This window comes from Harpegnathos saltator, unplaced genomic scaffold, assembly GCF_003227715.2.
Source record: "Harpegnathos saltator strain DR-91 unplaced genomic scaffold, Hsal_v8.6 scaffold498, whole genome shotgun sequence".
Taxonomy (NCBI): domain Eukaryota; kingdom Metazoa; phylum Arthropoda; class Insecta; order Hymenoptera; family Formicidae; genus Harpegnathos; species Harpegnathos saltator.
The window spans coordinates 1,739,578-1,765,501 of NW_020230313.1; the positions used below are offsets into that span (position 1 = coordinate 1,739,578).

General features: G+C 33.2%; 2 protein-coding genes across 4 annotated transcripts; one reads left to right on the forward strand and one right to left on the reverse strand.

The window, feature by feature from the left end:
* Positions 1 to 4,443: 4,443 nt before the first annotated feature.
* LOC105185437 (protein Fer3) lies at positions 4,444 to 14,684 on the reverse strand. Of its 2 annotated transcripts, XM_011144950.3 has the most exons (5): positions 14,329 to 14,684; positions 6,822 to 6,953; positions 5,749 to 6,021; positions 5,257 to 5,461; positions 4,444 to 4,940 (listed from the first exon to the last, which is right to left on the reverse strand). In XM_011144950.3, exons 1-5 carry the CDS (start codon positions 14,409 to 14,411, stop codon positions 4,662 to 4,664), a joined length of 972 nt encoding a protein of 323 aa, XP_011143252.2. In that variant the 5' UTR covers positions 14,412 to 14,684; the 3' UTR covers positions 4,444 to 4,661. The 2 variants fall into 2 exon arrangements, with proteins under 2 accessions (XP_011143252.2, XP_025158318.1); XM_025302533.1 differs by lacking the exon at positions 14,329 to 14,684 and having other exon boundaries at positions 5,749 to 7,111.
* Positions 14,685 to 14,786: 102 nt separating this feature from the next.
* On the forward strand, positions 14,787 to 23,879 carry LOC105185439 (odorant receptor 9a-like). 2 transcript variants are annotated; one of them, XM_019842467.1, is made up of 9 exons: positions 14,787 to 14,958; positions 15,310 to 15,429; positions 15,597 to 15,714; positions 18,277 to 18,526; positions 18,618 to 18,740; positions 18,878 to 18,968; positions 19,642 to 19,778; positions 20,585 to 20,717; positions 22,848 to 23,879. In XM_019842467.1, exons 1-9 carry the CDS (start codon positions 14,815 to 14,817, stop codon positions 22,866 to 22,868), a joined length of 1,137 nt encoding a protein of 378 aa, XP_019698026.1. In that variant the 5' UTR covers positions 14,787 to 14,814; the 3' UTR covers positions 22,869 to 23,879. The 2 variants fall into 2 exon arrangements, with proteins under 2 accessions (XP_019698026.1, XP_019698024.1); XM_019842465.1 differs by lacking the exon at positions 22,848 to 23,879 and adding an exon at positions 20,777 to 20,868.
* Positions 23,880 to 25,924: the final 2,045 nt, after the last annotated feature.

Consider the following 25,924-nt stretch of genomic DNA (forward strand, 5'->3'; position numbering starts at 1 on the left):
CGGCGCAAATTGTGCCTGAAATCGATTTTCAGCGATCCTTTAGAAGTTTGACCATTCCCGGTCACGCCCCACGGATCGAGTGACCACTCGGTCAAAATCTATCTCAGCTTCCCGCTGTCTCTCTTCGTTTTCTTCCCGACATTTTGTCCGTGCCCCCCGCCCCTTTAGCCATTCCCCTTTCCAACGGGATATTAACCATGCTTTTCTTCTAGCTTGCTGGCGATTGTTATTAAAGCGATACCTTTCGGTGATTACTTTTAACTGAATATCATTTGAGTATAATAACGATAGAACGATCGAATAATACTGACAACAATAATCCCATAACAGCAAACATAAAAAGTTTTTGAGACAATCGTTGGTAATTAGACGATTGAAAGCTTCATTACGAAACATCTGTAAATGAGTTGAGTGAAAGGGTCGCGATGAATGGTCGTCTGTTATATGGAATTTCATCAATCTCGGAGCATTGAATTGTCTTTTTCACACACACTACTCACATATAAACTATTCTTTTATTCTCTTATTTTTAATTACACGCAGTATATATCTCAAGGACGAAAATCTTGTTCAAAGGATTTTACTGTCCAGTAGATATATATCCCAAGAGATCGAGACTCTCTCTCTCTCTCTCTCTCTCTCTTTTCTTCTCTCTTTCTATCTCTTTCGTAGAAGCCTAAACGCCGAACACTGGTCCGACCGTTCAGGTAATTAATGATCGCTAATTACCGGACATCTGGTGCTGGAAGGGATCCTTATTTACGACAGAAAGGTGGACGTCCACCTAGAAAAAGAAACGAAAAAGGAAATCATACGAAATCGCTAACGAGCTCTATTGTGAGGCACGTGCCGCTGTCCGCCTACGTATATCTTGAAATGCGACGGATCTTTTCCTCTTCTCCTGATCTGGCCAATCCTTCTGGAAGGATAACGGAAGGATAGGACCCGATCGCGAAGTCTCTCCCATTTGTTTGTCACCTCGCTTTTCACACTGGAGCGAAGTATTATAATTCGTGGAGTGAATAAACAGGTGTATTTGATCTTCTCTCTCTCTCTATTGTGTTGAATTCAAAAGATGTGTGAAACAGAATTATAATGCTGTATTGTTATGACCCTATGTTGTCGGAAGTTTGATTGTTGAACTGAAATCGATATCGAACAACGAAGGAATTGAGAACGACAGAAAATTGATATGGCACAAGACAGTGGAAAGTGGAAAGAACCAAATAACATCTCGAATATGCAACTAGGGCTCTATAAGAGCACATTCTGCAGATTGAAAACTAGCGATTTAGCGAAAAACAAAAGGCGATTTTCCCTGATCCTCTACACCAGGTCCTCCATTAATGTGTTTAGAAGTCCATGAACACTATTTTAAATATTTGGTAAAAAATTATTCAATAATATGGAGAATCTATTTGTTTCCCTACATAATTTAATAAAAAACATAAAGTTGTTAATATCTTACAAAATATTACCTTCTCTATTGTTACGTCCTGTAGGAGGAACGTAATTGGCACTTGCTTTCACAAGCTCCGACGTACTAGCAAGTCTGCGGTGCAGACAAAGAATCGGAATGACCCCTTTATCTGGTGCGGACGTACGTTGGTGGTCCGTTTATTCACCCATTAACGCCCAAAAGTCCTAAAATATTAGCCTTACTTTGCAACTGTATTTTATGTAGAGAAACATATTATATAAGGTTGGAATAGCATTTCCTTATGTTTTCGGGATCGTTCTACAAGATTCCGGTATCAGAATTCGTTTAGATCCACAATAAAATTCAATATGGCGGAATTTTTGGAAAAAAGTTGTGAAAAATCGACAATTTTATTTTTTATAAGTTTGATTTCGTATCAAAAACGTTACTTTGATACAGATACAAGTGTCACATCTTATCTCAAAAACGTTGAACTTTCAAGGTACGCATTGGTGAAAATGTGAATTCAAAATGGCTGCCTCAAAATGGCGGTTTGAGCGAAAAAAACTTAAAAAATAATGTATTTTTAGAATAACTTCGCAAAATCCTAGTATTTAGCATCAATTTAGTATCCAGGGTACTGATTTTAGGATATTTGCTAACAACTAATTTATATTAGAGAATTTCAAAATGGCGGATCCAAGATGGCGACTAAAAGGCACGAATAATCGTGAAAATTTCCAGATTTTCATGAATTTTCTTCTATTATTGTCATATTCATGAATTATTTTCGAGACGTATACACGCACATATACATGGTGGGTAATTATAAACTTACAAACTTTATAAAAAACATAAAAAACATCGAAATAAGTACAATGGACGGGAAAAAATAGAAATCGACTACGTAAAATTTCGAGACAAATTGCTAAATAAATGAGCGAACAAACGCTCAGTGGGCATGCGTTGTGGGCAGCACACGTGTATGCCCGCAACGTTACATTAATCCGTCGACCCATCCGGTTTTTTCGGAAATGGAAGAAAGAACGAGCAGACAAAGAACAAATGCAATGCGAATAATTAGCGAAATTACGGAGTAGCGTTTATGCAAGCTGAGGAATTCTCACGGCGTCGAGGCATACCCGAATACTCGCGTTAACGTAAATAGGAGGAAGCGACTATTATCGAGGAGGATGTATGACGACAAAACTGAAAATAATGAAGGCGCCATCGAAGAGAGTGCACGTGAATCGCTCATATCCGGAATGGCACCCGGTGAACGGTTCTCGAGGTGAACCGAAACGGGGGAAACGGAAAGGTGAACAAGTGCGTGTGCCGGTCACGCGCCCGCGTGCAGACCGGAAAATCGACGTTTATGCACGAAATGACCGGAAGAGTGCGGTACGACGATCAAACGTCGCTATATTCTTCATACTTCCCATCGCGTACGGTGAACGTAACTTCAAACAATATACGAAATAAAGCAAGATTCTTCGTTGGACATTCCTTCTCTTACATTTTCAATATGGAATGTCAAAAAGTGGCGGTTTTATTCGCGATTGTGATCGCTGAAACATATACCTCTGATCAGCATGTTTCTAAGATCGCGACTTTGTCTCTCTCTCTCTCTCTCTCTCTCTGAAGGGCCGTCGTCAAACTCTGTAACACATTTTTATTTGTTTCTCTTGTGCCTGCGCGTGCAAATGCACAGTTCTTTATTTATAATAGTACAAAATTATATCACTATACTGTACAGTTGGTCGCGTTACACTTATCCGCTTTAAACTTGTACGCTTATTATGCGCAGTAATTTGTCTTATAAAGTTTTCAAAAATCTCCCCCCAATCCCTCTAACTATCCTATACTTCTTATTTTATTATAGAAAGTCTTTGGACACAATTTCTTCGTTACTATTCGTTACAACGCTATTCCTATTTCGAATCTTTGGCGTTGATTGTTTAAAAATAGAGCGCATTGTTTTATATTAAGATAGATAATTTAGATAGTGCAACATTCAACGTATAGATAAAATAGACAAATATCTTGACTAGATACGATAGTAATTAGAGATTTATAATAAACAATTCATACGTCTCATGTCGCTACTCGTTAAAATAATATCATTAATCTTAAACTCGGAACTTGTCGTTGGTCTTAAAACTTAAAACAGTAAAAAACTTCCATGGTAAGTACAATAACATATAATCATACAATAATTATAATCATCGATTTTATTTTATATCTTCGGTAGAGAAATCATCGAAGAATTTCGTTTTACTTATTTATATCTATTTATATGTTTTACTAAAATTACAAAGAGGATTGATATGGTATAATATACATATATATATACATATATATATATACATACATATATATATATTATAAATTTATAATAATTAAATAATAATATTTGTACACAGACAAACCTAACATATCTGTAAAGTTACAGATAGGCTTTCTTTATATCTATTATCGCGCTTAATCTTTGGAATATTAGCTGTTTTTTACCTTAAACCTTAGCCTTAAACTAAAATATATACCACAAAATACAGACGTATCTGTTCTTCGTTACATCGGTGACTCATATGTAAATATCTAGTTAACGAAGTCTAACACACTTCAAAAGCGAAGTTCAAAAGTATATTTTCGACATCTTAATTTCATGCAGCCATATATATTAGAAACATTTCAAATCAGATTATAAAAATACATATTTCAAAAATCACACGTATTATACTAGTATATATTAAGTACACAATGAAATCAGTTCCGATTAAAATGCTCTTCACGTAGTAACGATAAAAGTAATAACTTACAAAAATATTCAGCTCCAATAAGAATATGCAATTAAGCTTTATCGGTCACATAAATAAAATATTATGTATTAATCTTTCGAAATCAGTTTATAATAGCGTACATTTTTTATGCTAGCTGTGCGAGATTCAGTCTTCCTGCATTTTTCCAAAAATAGCCATACATAGCTCGCTTTTCTCTTCCAATATTTATTAAAACATAATTTGTACATGTTTTCTACTTTTTTTTTTTAGTGCTGTTTATAGACTACATGACTTGATTCGGTTTTGCTTAAAATTAGGAACATTACAAAGAGATTCAATCAATTCTCTGAAGGAAAAATATATCCAGAAGAAACACAGGAAAATTCATCCAAGATCAAATAGAAAACATTATTAAACATCATTAAATTAGCAGATAAAACGTATAGTATTTGCGTCTAATTTCATCTCTTTCCATCATGCCTTTGGAGAAGATCGCACAATGCTGCTATATAGCTCTGTGCCATCTGTAGGGTCTCGAACTTACTGAGTTTGTGATCGGTCCCGAGATTCGGCACAACTTCGCGCAATTTGTCGAAGGCGTCGTTCAGACCGTTCATACGACGTCTCTCGCGTGCATTTGCAGCAAGGCGTCGACGTTTCAAAACCGTCGGCGACGGCGGAACGTCGCGGGACCTTCGTCTGCCTTTTCGCGGACTCACCGGCGGTGTCGTCGACATTTTCTGCAAATTCATTAATTCATTAATTGAGCTACCTGCGATGCACGATTAATTGGTCGATTTTTAGTTTTGAAAATTTTCTGGCAATTATTGATTATCATTTCTTTGCATTTCAAATAATTAATAATAAAAATAAATATAGAAAAATGTTTCATATTAAATTAAGATGGGAAGATTTTAGAGCGTATATTTTAGTAGAATGTGCAAGCAATTGTTAGGCGAATCAGACTAAAAATTTTTATTTAAACGTCGGCTGTTTAAAGAACACATATAACGAAAAATAATTTAAAGACAATTAGACAAATAATCAAAGCTGTACTTGAGTCGAGATGACAGGCTCCCAACAACTGGCGCGTGGTTCAACGATCGTGATAGTCGGTTTGCTATTCTCTAGGGGTTGGTATCTCGGTTCCTGAGGAGGAGTTTCGTAGCAATAAGACGGTGGCTGATAGTCTATAGAATTCTCCTCGTATAATGTCGATCGCGGTGACATCGTCTGTTCCATCGAATGTGGCGGTTCGTATCTATAAATAATGCCAACGACAAAACTTAAGATGAACCGATAAGACGGCAGTAATTTTGCCGATTTAATTCAAGCGAGATTTTCGACCAGAATCGAAACAATTTCTAACTAACGATTAGCGATTGATCTGATCAATCAACAACCATATATTGACAGTAATATTAATCTGATACACAACGATTACTACTTTCGATTGACGGTAGCGCTTGAAAACGATCACGACAATCGCTTACACTTGACGCACTCGTGACAAAATAAACCGAAAATAAATCGACTGCGTCTGTTTACCTTTGTGGTGTGACAGGTGTCAAGACGCCATAAGATTCTCTTTCGTATACCTCTGAAGTTTTCGTATATTCGGACATCACGTCTTTAGTGTAATCGAGTGTCTCAAGCTCTCTTCGTGGCGTGAGCTCACTCTCGTGCGCGCAATTATCTCGGTATGTGATCCTGCCGGAGTCGTAGTTCGGGGAGTTGTACGGTGACGGATACAAGGGGTCGTAATTCCTCGCCACATTCGGATACGCAGGTGTCAACATCTCGGACTGCGTGTTCTGATAGCTACAGTGATGGTTCGACAGTAGAGCCATGATCGCGCAAACGAGGGTGGTTATTTGGGCTCGTTACTCATTGGCTGAACACTTCGGGAAATCTCTGTTTCATCGGACTGAATGCGCAAGGTAATCCTGTTTCACAAAGTCGGTCTCGCGAGATGAGTTTTACACAAGGCTTCTGCAGGGAGAATCGTTTTTCTTCCAGTATAAACGAACTCTACGGAATCTCTACTTTCTTCAAGTTACCCCGTTGTTACGTTACGTCGAGGCAAGGGATGGACCGCAGCGCGTCAACACTAGTCGCATTCCTTTGAGTTCATTAACGCGATCGGTTAATGGCTTTTGCGTGATGCACACTACAACAAATGATTTCGAGGCAGCCACCTCGAGTTTTTGATAACTCTCATTGGTCGCGATATGACCGTTGTCCTCCGTTCGTTAATCGGACTGCGAACTGTTGCGCGCCTCAACATTGAACAACACGTATCCAGATTAACGTCAAGAAGGGAATCCCTTGAAGAACATCACCTACTCGCGTATTCGCTAATTTCGTTTTCTCACTCTCAGTCCCCGTTCACTACGTTCGATATATCGCGTCTTTACCGTAATCAGAAACAATATGTGAAAAACACGGAGACTGCACTGTCGAGTACTCGGGTCAACAGGATACCAGAGTGGACAGCGCAGTCACCGATCCTCACGGTGTAAAGGCTCGAGTCTGAGTGCGGCGCGTGCCAGAACGTCCGTCAGCAGATCAACATATGGTTCCCACCTTGTTTTCTACCGATCCCTATGGGTGATACGTACACCTGGCAGCTCATTCTGGTTCCTCCTGTATCTACCCCTCTCCTCTTCAGGTTCTTGGTCGTCCGCTCCGCAGGCACGCCCGCACCGCGAGCGCGTCCTTCCTCCGTGACCTGCCGAAAAGCGGTCGACGATCTGAAAAGAAACGACCGCGAATATTCTCTGCCAGGAAACTGAGGTCTCCTATCGTTATTGATAGGATATTGATAATTATCGCAATACGCGGCGGCCACACATATCTCGACGTACACTGAGAGAAAGGAATGGTTAATCTCATTGAAATTTTAGCTTTATAAATAAATAATTAGTAAATATATATGTATACACACTATATATTTTTTATAACACAACTATATGGGGTTTGCTTGTGTATACACACATACAAGCAAACCCTATATAGTTGTATTAAAAAAAGTTATTCAAAATTTTACCCTCTATAATATATTTTAAAATAAAAAATTGGTGAGATGTTATCTTTTATATTTACTAAATAAATAAATAGCGATAGCAATAGTATTAATAATAAATAAATAAATAGTAGTATGTCCATATAAGGTTATGATCACCAATATTATAATTGCGTTGGGTAAAAAAATGGTTTTCCATGGAATATAATTATTTTATTATGCAATTATAACCATAGATACCAAATACTCTTCTCCCAATGTGTGAGTGTCACAAAAGATTATAGGAATAAAACATAAAATAATTGTATCAGTGTTATGTATCCATCATGATAGATACGTATCATTGACACATGATCATTGAATTTGGAATGTTTGAAAGATCTATCTCGAGTTTGTTAAAAACAGATGACGAGTCCGTAACAATACTCTAGCGACATTGTCAAATTTTACAGTGTTGTCCGACGAACGTCGTTGTTCGGACGTCATTCAGGCGTGGCGCGACGTGCAGAAATTAATTTTCAATTTCCGATTTCCCGCCTTTCTTTCTTCTCCGCTGTCAGCGTTCGCGTCACGAAGGCCGGCGGAACAACAGATGCTTTCACAATAGAAGCCATGCCACGTGTAATAACTATATGTGCTATATTATATCGCCGCTGTGTAGGTAACGTGAAAAGGACAACAAAAATGTACTTGCGGGGGTAAGCAGAAGGGGGAAGCAGCAACTACGGTTGTCGTATAAAAGCGGTTTGTCGTTGGGTCTAATTTGCAAAAAAAAAAAGGAAAGCGTTCCAATTTAAACGAGTTCAAAATTTACTTTTGCGTGACGGGAAAATGGAAATATTTCTTTTGCTAAATTATTTTGCATGAATTAACGGTCATTAATGGAGCTGACAGCATAAAAAAATAATACTGTAAAGTATTAAGATAGATTATCTAAGAAAAAAATAAAAAATATCAAACTTCTTGACATTAAATATCTAAACTTACTTAACATTAAAATGTACCTGAGCAAAAAGAAAGGTTACCTGAGGGTTCTATTTTATTTCAGAATGTATGTTTCATTTATGGGAATATTTAAATTTTTAGCAAAATACGCGCGTATATAATTTGTATCGTACGAACATCGATAGCACGTCATTGAAATGTTAGATATACATTCCCGCGTGTAGTTGTAATTAGTTAACTACGCATTAGCATGTAAATTATTTTTAATTATCTCTTTCGTCAGCTCATCATACCGTATAGCATGCGTTATATCATACGTTCAACTGTTTGCATACCGTGCACGTATGGTACGTTCACAAAGTTCCTCGAGATATCGATCGAGTCGATCCGCAATCGAACGCTAACGTCCTGTGAAGGAATCGTGCGGGATGACGTTGACCGATATGGTCAGAGAGTGCAGATAGAGTAGAGAAGCAGCAGGATACAACGGTCGCATGCTGCTACCACCGTGGGCTATTCGCCTTGAGACAATTAGCGATATCCATCTCTCACCGGGATCCACCCCTCGAACGGAACGGAAGGGAACGGAAGGGACCCAGACTCGGCGCGTGGCGTACGTCTACGAGCGTATAACGAAAGGAGCCGCAAGGTGTTGTTGCCCTACCGGCCAAGGGCGGGAGATTTCAGGATAAAGATGCGCCGGAAGGAAACCCTCGAAGGGGCATCCAAACCGAAACTCCTGTATTCAGTATTGCACCGTATGAGATTAGGACGCGTCAATGCTGATGAAATTAAGATTCGAGCTGTGACATAATGGGACTTCGAGACTTCAAAATAATTTTAAATATTGTTGTTACAAGCATGCTGAAGTATTTTATATTATTTTTTTATATTTTATATTCATTTATATTTTATATTTTATATTCATATATAAATATATATTATCTTTTATATACATATATATATATCATATATAAATCCCACATAGCACATAATATTACAGCAGTATCACAATAATATTCTTCTCTATTGTAATATTACAACATAATATTGTAGAAATATTACTACATTATTACAGTGATTTCACAGTAATATTATGGTGATATACTATAGTAATACGAGTATTGTGATAGTATATCATAGTAATATTGTCATAGTGATATATCCCAATAATATTATTGTAATACTGTAAAGTTATAGAATATTCTTACGGAAAAAACACTCAAATTTGAGTATATATTCCCAGATAACACACGGACGTCCAACGGACGTCCGGTGGACGTTTGAATTTGGACTTCGGGATGTCCATAAGACGTCCAAAAAAAATCCGACGGACGTTCATAGGACATCCATAGGACGTCCGTTTTTCACAATTCTGGACGTCCATAGAATATCCAAACCAAGGATCTAAAATGGACATCATTCTCAATTCTCCACTATTCGTAATTATTAGCGAAATAAACATTCAAAAATACGTAAAGGAAAGATTTATCAATAACAATAAAATTCTGAAATACAAAAAATATTATTTATTTTTATATCAATATATAAAATTTAATTATAAAATTTTATTTCTCTAATGCGTTTATCGATCTTTGGAAATTTCAAAATTATTAGGTTAACAAAAGTTAGGGCACTATTATATTAATATATTCTTGATAGTAAATAAAGTAAAAAAGTTTAATACTATTTTTTCTTTCGACGAATAGTTAGCGAGATATCGTAAGTTAAATGTTGAAAAAGTTACCAAGTTTTCCTTAAATATTTCAAAAAATATTAAGCAAATAAAAAATGTTTCAGTTGTTAAAATAAGTTGTTAAAATTGATTGGTAGAGAAAGAAGATATAATAAAAAATTGGGCTTTCTATTTTAAAAAATTTTAAAAAATTAAGTTGACCTTCAACTGACCTTGAAAATGCCTTCCAAATAAAAAACTGATAATGCCATTCTCTTTCCTCTTCGAAATCATGGAAGATGTATTTTAGCTTTTTTAATATCTTTCATAATTTTCGAGATTTTTTACTTATTACGTTTGAAATTTAGCACCTTGTATATATATACGAACGAAATCTAAACAAGTCTTAAAGCACACTTAGTGCGCATTAGTGCAAGCAATCAAATTCACTATAAAAATGTTTGGATAATGACCATTGACATCCAACATTGGACATCCTATGGATGTCCTAATATGGACGTTTTGATGAGTCCAAAATCGGATATACAATGGACGTCCATTTCACATTCATGGACGTGCGGACGTAAAATGGACATCAAATGGACTTCCATAGGACATCTTGTGCTGTCTGGGTTTGAGAGTAAATTCGAATAATTGAGTGTAAACACTCAATATTCGAATGTTTCTTTCATGAAAGTTAATGTTATATTAGTTAATCTAATATTAGATTTGAAATCGTTATCGTTGAATGATGTTTGTTAATCATTTATACTTCCTGAAGATGTAAGCAATTCAGTTTCCTATGATGTATTCACATCTTTTAGTTCGAACTTTTCTGCCTTTATTCTAAAATTTTACATCTAAAATTTTACAACTGTTATATCTCGAAAACTGAACATTTTAGAAAAAAATATTTTAGACAAAAGTATAGTTTCAAGGGATACATAGGATAATATTATTTTGTTTACAGATGATACCACTTTCGGTATTCACTGATTATTACTTTTCTTAAATGGGAATCCCATTTTTTTATTACCTTTTTCTATCAATTAATTTGAACAACTTTTATCTGAAACAGTTTTTTATTTGCCTAATATTTTTTTAAATATTTAAGGAAAACTTGGTAACTTTTTCAATATTTAATTTACGATATCTCTAATTATTTGTTGAAAGAGAAAATAGTATTAGATGTTTTTACTCTATTTACTCTTTTTTGTCTGAAACTTAATTTTTCTTAATATTTTTCATATTTTTCGAAATTTTTACCTGACTCATTTAAAATGGGATGCCCTATATTATCCCCAAAATATTTTATTTATACTCCAATGCGATGTATAACGTTTAAGTTAAAGTAGCAAGTGACATTAAATGACGTTTCAATGACGTTTCTAATGTCCATAAGACGTAACAAAAACGTCATTTGACATCATCTTGCTACTTGAGATGGAATATATATTGCAATACAATATTACAATAATCTCTTAATGTTACATATAACCATAATATATTATTCACTATTGTAATATTTCAACATTATATATGAACGTAATATATTAGTAATATTTCTGTAATATTGTATTATAATATGTAATGTTAATGATATATTGCAATCTAACTATGATATAACATTACGTGCTATGTGGGATATATTTTATATTTATATATTTTACACCCTTTTTCTTTTTCTTTGTGTTTCTTTTTCTATTATTTGACTAATAATACAACGATTTTAAATACTCATAATTGCAAGAAAAAAGAACAAGATGGAAGTTATAGAAGTTTCACAACAGATTAAATTTGAAAAAAATGACATCAGAATGAAATATTGGGACTCGCGGAAAAATTTGGCATTCCCTGCTGAAAGCTGAGTACCGTTATCCGTTGATTCTGGTACATTACAAATGAAATGGAAAGAGAAAGGTGTTGGAACAAAGGTTCAATTTTACTCGTGCAGCGATAGCTTGACGCCGATAAAGGTTTTTTAATAAGCTTCTACTACAAGAAGAATCGTGATGTGCGATTTTAAGGAAAGCGTAAGGTGTTGGTGACCGAAGGCAGGAGATTTCACGATAAGTCGAGGGGAAGACAACGTAGTGCACTCGAGAGGAAAGACACCTTGTGGCTGAATAAGCAAAATGGATTAGTCGGTACTACCAAGAGGACATTTAAATGCATTTAATATCCTACGTAAATAACATAATTTAGACGCTTTTATATAAATTTTCCGAATTATTCATAAATCGATATATTAGGTTGAATTAGTTCTAGTCCCTAGCAATAGATAGCTTTAGTAACAAATTAATGATTAGTATGAATGTTGAAATCTGACAACACTGAAAGATTTGACATTTCTCTATGACATATGACAATTTGCGTACTATTATTATTAATAATTTCATTGTTTATAAGCTCCATAAATAGATCGTACAAAATTGCATTTTCGATATTACTTCTTCTGTTTAATTTAAAAAAATCGGCAACTAAAGTTCATGAAATGCTTATTACAACTTATGGTGATAAGATTTCCATCGTATTACAACTGTAAATTTTGGTTTCGACGATTCAAAAGTCGTGATTTCGATTGGAGGGACAAAGGACTGGTGAAGACATACTGGTCAATCAAAAAAATTCGAAGATTCTGAATTGCAATTATTAAATGCAAACACTGCTCAAACGAAAAAAAAAACATTTGTCTGAACAACTCAACGTTGTTCAATCAACAATTTCTAAACGCCTACACGCCATAGGAAAAATTCCAAAGAAAGGCAAATGGATTCCACATGAATTGAGTGGAAGTATCATTGTAAATCGTTTGAATATCGCCATGTTTTTGCTTGTTAGACAAATAAGTTTTTTGTAGCGAATTATGACTGGAGGTGAAAAGTGCATTTATTTGGATAATCCAAAGCGAAAAAAATTATGGGTTGATCCAGGACAACCATCAACATCGACACTAAAACAGAACATTCACGGTCACAAAGCAATGCTCTGTATTTGCTGGGACGTGGAAGGTGTAATGTACTATAAGCTTCTAAAACCGAATAAAATAGTTACGTGGGAGTGGTACTAGCAACAATAGAACAAATTGAATAATGAACTGATGTAAAAAAGGCCAGCGATAGTCAGCAATAGACGCAAAATTCTTTTGCGCGATAATACTCGTCCACATGTTGCTTCAGTCGTTAAATAAACATTGTTAGAGCTCGAATGGGAAATTCTTCTACACCCAACGTACTCTCCAGACCTAGCACCAACTGATTACCATCTATTCCGATCCATGCAACACGCTTTAGCAGATACATACTTTAAAAGGATATGCAAAAAGAAGTGTCTGATTAGATTGTTTCGAAAGACAGATTGTTCTATCGTCACGAAATCGCTATGTTGCCAGAAAAATGGGAAAAAGTCAGCTAACGACGGAAAATATTTTGATTGATGTAAATTTAATCATTTCTTTAAAACAAAGATAAAAATGTTAACAAAGTAAGACCAAAATTAATTCAACCTCCTAATATTACCTATGAATAAATAGCAACTATCTGTTAAAATATATCTCGGTGTTCATGTATAAAGGAAATACTTTTTCGGTTCTAAATTCGGGGCAAATTTAGCCGTAGCTGCGATTGAATGCATTGTCATATTATAATCATTAACTTTTCATCAGCCTGTATTTAATTTTATATCCAATTAGGAACGATCAGAGGGGCAGAACGCGTGACGAGCATGTGATAGATCGATATTGCTGTTTTCAGTTTCGACACTTCGCTTATGTCGAAAACGAATCGTTCCCGAGAGCCATATGGCATCGTGAACGCGTGGCGGAATGCCGAACACAGCCTAGTAAATTTTCACGGAATAGTTCGTGTACGCTTTATCTTCGAGCGTTTTTATTCGTCTCAAAGACGTTACTGCTCGTGGATGGTGCCGTAACGAAGTAGGTATTATTCATTCGTTATTTCGTTGAAACGAGTCGCTTCAACTTGAGGCTCCTAACTACATGAAACCTGCAATTCCACGTTGTACCAACTGTTGCATATTGAAGAAGCATACTGAACATGTGTAACCGTATAACGGACTGATGCATGGATTGAATTGAATCATAAATAACTTCCGTTTCTCTTTTTAATTTTTCTTCCTATATTTCGTCTGCCAATCTAATATATATTCGTTATTAGATAAGAAAATAAATAAATGATTAATGACTCGTTTTCCCAACTAATAACTTATCCCGCTTCTTCTGCGGGAAACAAATAAATATTATTTATTGTTTTTGTCAGAAGTTATTTGTAACTGGAATTAATGATACAATGATACAAACACCGTATAACTTGATTTGATTTACAACTTAATGATTTTGAGACACTTTTAGAAATATCTTGAAGTATAGATACGTGTTAAATATATACACATACATAATAAATCAAGATTTATCGCGTTCATAAATTTTGTATCTAACGTGACAAATTCTTCACCGGATACTTACTTTCGACGAACGTTTCTTGCAATAATGGAAGCATTACGCGTACACCGTACGATTGAAAACACATCGATAGTAAGTATATCCATAATATCAGTTCCGTTTCTTTCCTCGGTCTTTCAGTGCACCAACAGAGACAAAATTAGAGAAATTCTGTGCGTAAATCGAGACAACATCGGATAAATTACCCTGAAAATTGACATTTTCAATTGAAACGACAGATAATAGAGAGGAAAACACAAGACACCCTGATGATCTCGTTTTTTTTCGATTTGGTATCAAACAGCGCATGTAGATATGTATACGTAGCATCAGTAATCGTTCATATTGACTATAAGAATCTAATTGGTATGATTGCTTCGACAATCAAGTCGTACAAAGAATTGATAACGATGAGAATGATCACGTATGACTAGTCGACACGGTAGGGTTCGAAGTCGCTTCAGTGTCAGCCTCAGTGCTAGTTTCAAGTTCTTGTAACTTAAGTGAAAAATGAACTTCTTTGATGGACATAATTATAGAATCAATAAAATTCTACTATCGACAGTCGGCCAGTGGCCGTACCAATCGTCTAGAACGAGTCACGTTATAGTTATCGTCATAGCTACTATAGCTTGTTCGCAATTTCTTACTAAGGTACGAAGATGAGATATCAATGTTATCATGTTAACTTTTATTTTGAATAAAAATTCAAAATAAATTTAACTCTTACAAATAAATCCTTAAATTCACGTTACCTTCGTAACACTGCATAAACTCTACAAAACTACGAAATCGATATATCGCCAATTTAATTACTATTTTACATAGTTAATATTGCAATTGAAAACATTAAGAAAAAAATCCTATAAAGGTTTAAATCACGTTTGTAAAGATTTGGTAGACTTATTTATTTTGAAATTTGCACATAATAATTTTATTATTATTATCAAAACAACCTTTATCTCTTGTGCTTAAATTGTATATTTATATTTGATTCCGTTGAAGCTGTGTGGTATGTTCTCTTATATTCATGACATGGACGTTGTGATCGAATGTCTTATACCGATAATGATCGATATATCAGGTATAACGAAAATAACAAACTCCATACTGTATGCGGATGAGGTATATGCAATTATAATTTTTAGTATATGGTATATCACAGTTATTAATACAGTTTTATTCGACGTAGTCTATCTATATATACTTTTGAGCTATGTTATCAAATAATGTATACTGTATATCATATATTGTCAAATCAAAGTGGATAGCTGTAACAAGTAAATTTGCAGATAAGAGCAATGCTCGATCGGATACAAGCAGATTTTTGTTCGCTAAATAATTTTGACGACATAGTAATTCTTCAAAAATATGCAAACAATGGTAAAAGATTCTCGACTATTTATATCTGTGAGTAAGTAATGATCTTAGGACCCCTCGAAATGACTGTAAATATTTGGTATATTATATTTATTCATTAGGTTTAATTATGTATAACTTCTGTTTTCCCTTTTAGTTAAATTAAAGTTATCCTTTAAATTGTATTTTAAAATTTATTTATTTTAAAATTTATGTCCTTTGTAAATTTTATAATGCAGTCTAATGTAATATATGTCCGTCGTTATTAATTATATATATATTATAATTAATTATATATATATATATATTTCGTGTTCTCAACTAATAAACAGCTCATCTAACTTTTTTTGAATGAAGATGAAAAAATAAATATTAATTTAGTTAAAAAATTTACTTCAATTTTTAAATCAAATATGACTTTTCTTTTATTCAATGGAAACAATTTATTTATTAATCACATAATCGCCATCTTTATCTATGATCTTTTGCTGACATTCTGGCAACAAAATATTATCAACATTGTCACATGTATTAGGTAATTAGGAGATTGAATTAAAGGCTTTAGTTTTGAATAAAAGGCTTTAGTAACAAGTTAATGGTTAGTACGAATGTTAAAATCTGGCAACATTGAAAGATTTGACATTTCTCTTTATGATGATATTTGTTACAACTTATGGTGATCAAGTTCCATCATATTCCAACTGTACATTTTGGTTTCAACGATTCAAAAGTGGTGATTTCGATTTGAGTAACAATGAACGTATTGGTCAACCAAAAAATTCGGAGATTCTGAATTGCAAGCATTATTGAATGAAAATGAACAGTACCGCTCAAACGTAAAAACAATTGGCTGAACAGCTCAATGTCGATAAATTAATAATTTCTTACTTCAATAAACGCTTACACACCATGGAAAAAATTCGAAAGGAAGACGAATGGGTTTCACCTGAATTGAGTAAAAGTGCCATTGCAAATCGTTTGAATATCGCCATATCTTTACTTGGCAGACAAAAGAGTATTTTGTAGGAAGTTGAATTATAACTGGAGATGAAAAGTAGATTTATTTTGATAATTCAAAACGATAAAATCATGGATTGATCCAGGACAACCATCAACATCGACACCAAAACGGAACATTCACGATCACAAAACAATGTTCTGTATTTGATAGAATATGGAAGGTGTGGTATACTATAAGCTTCTCAAATCGAATAAAACAGTTACGAGGGAGCGATACCAACAACTATGGAACAAATTGAATTGTTACGTCCTAGAGGAAGAACGCAACTATATTGTTAGCGCAGAGTTTCCAATTTTATAACTAAAACGTCGAACACATCTGGAGAACGTTCCCAGATATAAACTTTGCATAGAGACGTATAGGTTAGATTTTTACAACAGGGCACTATTTCTTGTTTTTAAATTTTTCCGGATCACCTTTGATTTGACGCGTGCGGCTGTTCGCCAGATGTATCTGTTTCTTATATCCGTTATATTAAGAAAATAGAGGTTCGAGAGAAAAAAAAGAATTTTTTAATTGTCCGGAGTACGCAGGACGCGAGCGTAACATTATTGATGAGCCAGTATACATATATTGTGAAGTTTTAGACCTAGAGCTTTACGCTTTGTAAATATATGCTTCTTCCATGTTAGTTACCGATTTAGATAAAGATAAAGGCCTAGGTATTTAACTTCCTCAGCTTGAGGGATTTAGGTTCCATTTAATTTTACCGGGGGACATGGATCACGTTTGGTGGTGAATGTGACTTGTACTGATTTAGTTTCGTTTACTTTAATGCGCCAGTCCCTGAGCCAAGTTGAAATTTTGTCAAGGCTACTTTGTAGCTTGAGTGAGGCTATGTTAGGATACTGAGCAATAGCCAAAATCGCTGTCATCAGCAAATGTTCCAGTAACTACACTCTTCCGTCACTGGAAGATCCGTAATATACAGAGGATATAAGGTAGGGCCCAAAACGCTACTTTATGGGACCAGCCAGGATTTTACGAAGATTAGTTGTAGTCTCACCATACTTCACTAGAAAATATCTATTCTCTAGGTAGGAACTGATGAAGGTATAATAGTTAATTAGGAGTGAGATTTTGATCTTAAACAAAAGACCTTTGTGCTAGACACAATCAATCGTCTGGGATATATCCAGGAAGACAGCTGAACAATCAAGTTTATGTTCAAAGATTGAGTGTTTTCTTTAAATATCTTAAAAATATTAGGCAAAAAAATGTTTTAGACAAAAATTGTTCAAATTATTTGATAGAATAAGCTTATTAATAAAAAATTGAGGTTTCCGTTTAAGAAAAGTATGTTCAATGAATATCTCGAAAGTGCCGCCATTTGTAAATAAACTGATATAGTTGTTTTATGTCTTCATTGAAACCATACAACTTTTGTTCGTAACGCTTTTTTTTCTAAAATACTTAGTTTTCAAGATATTTTACAGGTCCGGGATTTTTGGACACCTTGTACGTGATGTTATTTTTTGGAAGTTTGGTCAAATCTTATGATTGATCTAATGTTTGCTAAGTTCATGAGGATTTACAACTCAGTCCGCAATAAGTATTTCAGATGTCACCGAAATCATAAATATTTGTTTAAGGCGTAATGTACTCGGTAACAATACTATTCATGCTGACGCCGTTCCAACCGTTAATCCTTCATGTTGTAAACGCTACGAGTCGCCCGATGTTGCACAGGGTCGAATATTACGTTGATATGGATACATATTACTTTCCAATTTTAATTCATGGATATTTTACCGTGATTATTTGCATGACTTCCATTGTCGCAGTGGACGCCATATTTATAATATTGGTGCAACATGTTTGCGGACTCTTCATGATTATTAGGTGAGTGACAGTATCTTATGATAGAATATTTGATATGGAATGTTTATTTCTTTATATGTCTCTTTTCAATTTCATCTTATTATTTTCCAAGTACGCGAATAGAACGTGTGATACAGGAGAAACATTTAGTCGGAGATGCCGATCCTCCTGTTGTAAGAGATAAGACATATCAAAATATGGTACGATGCATTTACGACCACAAAGCGGCTATAAGGTTTGTGCCATTCGTGCTCTTATTGTTACTGACCGTTATTGTTACTTATCTTATTGTTACTGTTAGACCGTTAAAGTATCTATACACGTCGTGTATTAATGTAATATTACGTGTATTAATGTAAAATTCAAACTAAGGTTCGCCGATCTCATGGAAATTGCATACTCGAAACACTTTCTATTCAACGCCGGGTTAAATATGATGGCTATGAGCGTCACGGGTGTTGGGGTATGTGTGATTCATATTTTAGGTTTGTTGAGTTAGATTAGGATAAATGTTCGGTGATAAATGTCTTTGATCAATTTGAGAACAGAGCAGGGAATGGCGAGCAGTCAAGAAATGTAAATCCTATATTAACTCTAGCTAAGAGAAAAGCGATTGCAGGTTGATGAACAAACTTTTTGTATCACCATGCGCGTGCGTGGTGTGTGCGTATGCAGATATCGTTTCTTAATTTATTATATTTTCCGATTTAATGTATTTAAAAATTTAGTCTCGCCAAAATTATTTAATCAATCTTTAATTCAATTCTGATTAACACATTGAGTACCATGTTAATTTTCGTAGAAAATAATTAAACCTCAACTGATGATTAATTATCAAAGATATGATAAATAAATATAGTTTGTATATATACATATATCTTCTTGTTATTTTATTTTATTAGCTTCCTATTTTTCAAATGCGTTTAATTATATTTTTTTATATATACTATATTTTATATTTTATAAGTTATATTTTTTTATAACTTTTAATGATATCATTAACTATCATTAAAAAATACATATAAAATATAATTAATCGCATTTGAAAAGTCGATCATCGATTAATTACATAATATTGAACGTTTTAATTTAATATCAGGCCTGTGTTAATTTAATGTTAGACATTTAATGTTTAGGCCCTGGCAAAAATAGACGACCCGTCTGAGTTTTTCAAACTAATAGCGATCTCGTGGGCATTACTGTTTCACTTATGTTTCGAGTGTTCGAACGCTCAAAGACTGATGGATTACAGCGAATATCTTCATATGAAACTGTACGTATTTATTGACACGAGATTTAGTCCTACTGTAAACAAGATGGTTGATATTAAATTATTATTGATAACACAGCCCTACAAAAAAAATGGTCGGTACCGGACAAAACCGGACAAGTATATTCTTATGTATTTTGATCCGCTGAATTCGAATCCGAGGTCAGAATTGGACAATTGCTAACTATATCGTCCCTAACTTCAAAAAACTGATTATAACTTCACTTAACAAAATTAAGCTATATATGGTTGAATTCAGATTAAAAAATGCTACAATTCTTGTCGTTACAAAAATTTTCAATTTGCAAAAATAAAGATGATGGGAGGGGGATATAAAAAAATATAATATTTTTAAGAAATCTAACTACACAGTTGTAAGGAGTGTCAAAAACCATACAACTTTTATCTGAAACATTTTTTGTATCTTTTATAGTTTTTGAAATATAGTCTCTCAAAACCAAATATACCGATATACCTTGTAAGAGTGATTTTAACCCCTAAATATGAAATTGGCCACGTATAAAAAAATACGTGTCTCTTATTTTTAGCTACTTCATAACATATAATATATATTATATTATATATTGTATTATATAATATATATTATATTATATATTGTATAATACATATATGACCTTGATAACATATATCACGATTACTGACTTTTGAAATTAATTTTTTATAAATATTTGTCTTATTGTTACTCAGATAACATTTACTCAGATAACATTTACTCAGATAACAGTTACTCAAATAACATAAACTTAAATATATATGACTTGAAAGCTTCTTCTTACTTATCATTGCAGAATAAGTTTAAACTGGTATGACGCTTCGCCTAGAACGAAGAAGCTCATTATTCTCATGATGATGAAAGTTCAACAACCTTGCGTGTTGACTGCTGGCGGTATATTCGTTTTATGCATGGAAACATTTGCCACGGTAAGATAATATGAAATATTATAGGTTTACATGATTTACATTCGTTTTTTTTCTTCAAGATTGTGAAAACCGCTATATCATATTTCGCTTTTCTACGGTCGATACAATAATAGATTTTGTTTCCCGAATTTGATGTAAGAAAAATATTGGAAACACCCTTAAAGATTAATTACAAATTTTCATCTAAAATGGAAAGTAATTTTTATTCGAAGATGTATGTTTAAAACAAAATTATAAAATAAAAACATATAAAAACGATATTTACCGGTGATTTATTAATGCAATGAACTTTTTCATTAATATTTTACATAGGAATAAGTGTAGATGTTAAATGTATAGCAATATATATTATCAAACCAAATAATATAAAGTTTCAGCATGTATATCTATATCTTAAAGTAAGTTAATGATATTTATATACAGGATGGCCCACGTAAAGTGTTACATGTCCATAACTTTAAAAATATTTATCAAATTAAAAAATTGTTCGCAAGGAAATTTTATGTATTCGAGAGGCCTCTCTAACTATATAAACGTAAAGTTGCCCTCGTTTCCCCTTTAAAGGAGGCCAGGGATAACATCATAATTTTAAATGGAACCTCCTATAAAATGTTGCATATTTGGATCCTACGGGAGAAAACAAGTACATTTTATCTGGAACATTTCTTTGAAAAATGCTTCTATCAAAAGTTATAAGCATTTAAACTTTTAGCGATTTCATTCATAATTGAACTCCATTGACACAAAGTTGCGTTCGCGATACAACAAAAACAAAAAAGACCTTAGAGTACATATTTGATGTTAACCAAAAGAAACATAAATAAACACATTTATCAGGAAACGTAAATACAGATCACAGACAAACACAGATCATCAGATATTTAATTAATTTTGAGCTGGTTTTCATGCTATCAAGTTCGAAAATCATGGCATAAAATTTACTTGTTTTTTTCTTGTGGAATCCAAATATGCAACATTTTATAAGGGGTTCCATTTAAAATTATGATGTTACCCCCATCCCCCTTTATAGAGGAAGCGGGGGTGACTTTACGTATGTAGTTAGAGAGGCCTCTCGAATATATGAAACTTTCTTATGAACAATTTTTTGATTTGATAAATATTTTTAAAGTTATGGACTTTTAACACTTTACGTGGGCCACTCAGTATAGGATATTTATTATATATAGAGGATGTTCCATTTTAACTTTCGCATTAAAAAATCTCGAAAATCATGAAAGATATTAAAAAAAGCTAAAATACGTTTTCCATGATTTCGAAGAGGAAAGAGAATGGCATTATCAGTTTTTTATTTGGAGAGCATTTTCAAGGTCAGTTAAAAGTCAACTTAATTTTTTTAAATAGGAAGCCCAATTTTTTATTATATCTTCTTTTTCTACCAATTAATTTTAACAACTTTTGTCTGAGACATTTTCTTATTTGCCTAATATTTTTTAAAATATTTAAGGAAAACTTGGTAATTTTTTCAACATTTAACTTATGATATCTCATTAATTATTCGTCGAAAGAAAAAATAGTATTAGATTTTTTTACTTTATTTACTATCAAGAATATATTACTATAATAATGCCCTAACTTTTGTTAACTTATTGATCTTCGGAAATTTCAAATTATTAAATTAACAAAAGTTGGGGCACTATTATAATAATATATTCTTGATAGTAAATAAAGTAAAAAAGTCTAATACTATTTTTTCTAATAGTTAACGAGATATCATAAGTTAAATGTTGAAAAAGTTATCAAGTTTTCCTTGGATATTTAAAAAAGTATTAGGCAAATAAAAAAATGTTACAGACAAAAGTTGTTAAAATTAATTGGTAGGAAAAGAAGATATAATAAAAAGTTTGGCTTTCTATTTTAAAAAGTTTTAAAAAATTAAGTTGACCTTCAACTGACCTTGAAAGTGCCCTCCAAATAAAAAACTGATAATGCCATTCTCTTTTCCCTTCGAAATCATGGAAAACGTATTTTAGCTTTCTTTAATATCTTTAATAGTTTTCGAGATTTTTTAATGCGAAAGTTAAAATGGGACACTCTGTATATAAGAGCACCTTGATATGCTAAGACGAAATTAATTATAGCTAATAAGTAATGTTTCTCTTAATAATGTAGGGCAATAAGAGGAGATTATAAAACATGCATATTACCCAGTATATTCCATCTAAACCTGCAAAATATATCATAAAAATATGGTAGATTTGTGATGACAAAAATGCTTATCCACTAAATGGAATAATTTACATCGAGAAGGCTGGAAATGTTTGAAAGAAGAGCCAAGAAGAAAGAATTGTGAAGGAACTTGCGGAGCCATAAGGAGCCAAAGGAAGTAAAAGAAATATATGCATCGACAACTTTCTCACATCGCTACCTTGCCAAACATTTATTGTCATGAAATTTGATCATCGTTGGCACTTCGAAAAAAAATAAAGCCTATATTTCAAAGACAATGTTTCTATCAAAAACAAGGGAAGAATATTTGATACTGTTTGGTTTTCACGAAAAAGTAATTATATTCGTATGAGCTGAAGAAAAATAAAGCCATAATTGTATTATCGACAATGCATTCGGATATGGCAGTGACAAACGATGTTAAGAAAAAGCCAGAGATTATATTATATTATAATAAGTACAAGACTAGTGTCGATGCAATGAATCAAATATAAAGGCGATACACAACACATCGCTATACGAACAGGTGGTTACTCGCTTTATTTTTTAATATTTTGGTTCAAATTTTGTCGCGCTTGCCGTGTACATTATTTATTATATTATAAAAATAATAAGATGTTAAAAAAGACCTACAAATGTCGCTTATTTTTGCAACAACTGAGCGAAGAATTTGCCATACCGAGTTATTGAAGATCATTCTCAAAACGTGCAACGTCATAAGAAATTACTCGACGAAGCTTGCGATTGAGAGCGTTCTCGATAAACAGGTGAATCTTGCTATGCTTCCTGGTTCTACATCTGTAAGAGATAACACATGAAGAAATATGATCAAAGTATCATGTCATTTGTGTTACTGGGGGATCACTAAAAAACGCAAGAAAACAAGAAAATCCTGTGTAGAATGCGGAAAACCTGTTTGCGATGAGCATGCTGATGAGTCACCATTACCAAATGTAAAGAATGTGATAAATAAATAATTTTCATATTTTTAATTTATAAAAACAATTGCTTTAATTATTAAATTCTCCTTGTAATTATATTAATTATTTATTGGTCAATTTATTCAGTAACTACAGATAAAACTCTATTCTAACAAGTGGGCACTCGGGTACCCCGAGTATTGAAATCAAGTAGGTAAACTTAACGATGATAATTTTTCCAGGCCTTAAAAAAAAGGTCAATGCATATTTTGATAGTGAAAAGGTCAAATTACGACGATCCGGACGGTCATAAAGAAATTCTCAAAATAACATTAAAAATTTTTCCAATATGTGCTTAGGTGGATACATATTGACCCGGGTATTGACATAAGGGTTAAGTTTAATATTTTATTGGGTTCAATGAAAAGTAGTTTCGTATTTTGCGGACAGATGGTTTTAAGAGGAAGTGTTTAGTGCAATATTTACTCAATATTTGACATTACATATTTTTTTGAAAAGTTAGGTTTTTCTGCGTATTTTAAGCTGTTATTTTTCAAAATCTATTAAGCAATTTTTATTTGGCGACATTGTAAACATGGAGCAAAATAAACAGTTTTTCGGCGTTTAATGCTTTTCTATTATATTCTTGTAAAGGGAAAAATGCAACGCAAACCAGAAAAGATACGTGCTGTGTATGGAGAAGATGTCGTCAGTGAACGTGTGTGCCAAAACTAGTTCGTGAAATTTCATGTTGGTGACATGTCAAGGTGGTAAGCGGTCAGGTAGACCATTGGTAGTTGATGATGACCAAATCAAGATATCGATTGAAAATAATCCACACGTTATACGAGAGGTTGCAGGGATAATCAACATATCTCAAAAGATCATTATGAATTTGCATACTTTTGGCTACGTATCTCGGTACGATATTTGGATATCTCACAATTTAAATAAAAAAAATTTAATGGACCGCATCTCCATCTGCGATTTATTGCTCAAACGCAATAAAAACGTTCCATTTTTAAAATGATGAATGATAACGGGCGACAAAAAGTGGATTGTGTATAACAATGTAAAGCATAAAAGATTATGAGGAAAACGAGATGAATCACCGCAAATCACATTTAAGCGAAACATTCATACGAAAGTTATGCTGTGTATTTAGTGGGACTGGAAAGGAATCGTGTACTACGAGTTACTTCCGCAAAACTAAATTGATTCCAATAACTATTGTTCCCAATAGAACTATTTAAAGGCAATCGATGAAAATCGCCCAGAATTGAGTAATCGTTATGGTGTTATATTTCCTACCAAAACAACGCTAGATCTCACATATCTCTGGCAACCTGGTAAAAATTATTGCAGTTTGGCTGGGATGTCTTCCGTATTTATCTGGCCTGGTACTATCAAAGTTATTCAAGTCTGCAGAATTCCTCCAATGGAAAAAATTTCATTTCTTTGGAGGCCTGCAAAAAGTATCTTGAGCAGTTTTTCGTCCAGAAAACTGGAAAGTTCAGAGAGGAAGGAATCTTTAATTTGCCTGAAATATGGCGAAAAGCTATAGAACAAAACGGTGCATTGTACATTAAAGGTATTTTCTAATACGAAAATGTTATCTTTGAATTTTATCTAATAATACGAAATTACCTTTTACTCAACCAATTTAATTTAAATAGTTTGTAATAAAACAGATATGTAATAAAACATGTGCACTGCTATTAAAAAAAATTGATCTAAATTTTATCAGGCTCAAAATGGGTCTCGGGCTTTGAATCTAATCAGTCCATGAAGGTCCTCTTTGAATCGAATAATTTTTGTCTGAAACGTTTCTACCTCAAACATAAAAGCTATGAGATTTTCTACAACTTATCTTTAAAACTTTTAAAAACTTAACCTTTAAAAACACTTGAACAATTTAAATTACATTAAAATATTAAACTTCAATTAAAACATATTTTCAATATCTATAATGAGGAATATGCATGTTTTATAATTTTCCCTTATATTATTAAAAGAAATATTATTTATTGGCTATAATTAATTTCGTCTCAGCATATTAAAATGCTCCTAAATTATATATAATTTTTTCACAATTTTTTA

What these genes read in the sequence shown, in the direction of transcription:
- LOC105185437 (XM_011144950.3), bottom strand. Translation starts at nt 14,411, where the DNA reads ATGGATATACTTACTATCGATGTGTTTTCAATCGTACGGTGTACGCGT. An exon ending in ACCAGAATGAGCTGCCAGGT is followed by an intron (nt 6,022 to 6,821) that starts GTACGTATCACC and finishes CCATCACTGTAG; the next exon opens with CTATCAGAACACGCAGTCCG. An exon ending in AGCCTGTCATCTCGACTCAA is followed by an intron (nt 4,941 to 5,256) that starts GTACAGCTTTGA and finishes ATGAATTTGCAG; the next exon opens with AAAATGTCGACGACACCGCC.
- LOC105185439 (XM_019842465.1), top strand. Translation starts at nt 14,815, where the DNA reads ATGAACTTCTTTGATGGACATAATTATAGAATCAATAAAATTCTACTA. An exon ending in CCATACTGTATGCGGATGAG is followed by an intron (nt 15,430 to 15,596) that starts GTATATGCAATT and finishes GTAAATTTGCAG; the next exon opens with ATAAGAGCAATGCTCGATCG. An exon ending in GAATATCTTCATATGAAACT is followed by an intron (nt 19,779 to 20,584) that starts GTACGTATTTAT and finishes TTATCATTGCAG; the next exon opens with AATAAGTTTAAACTGGTATG.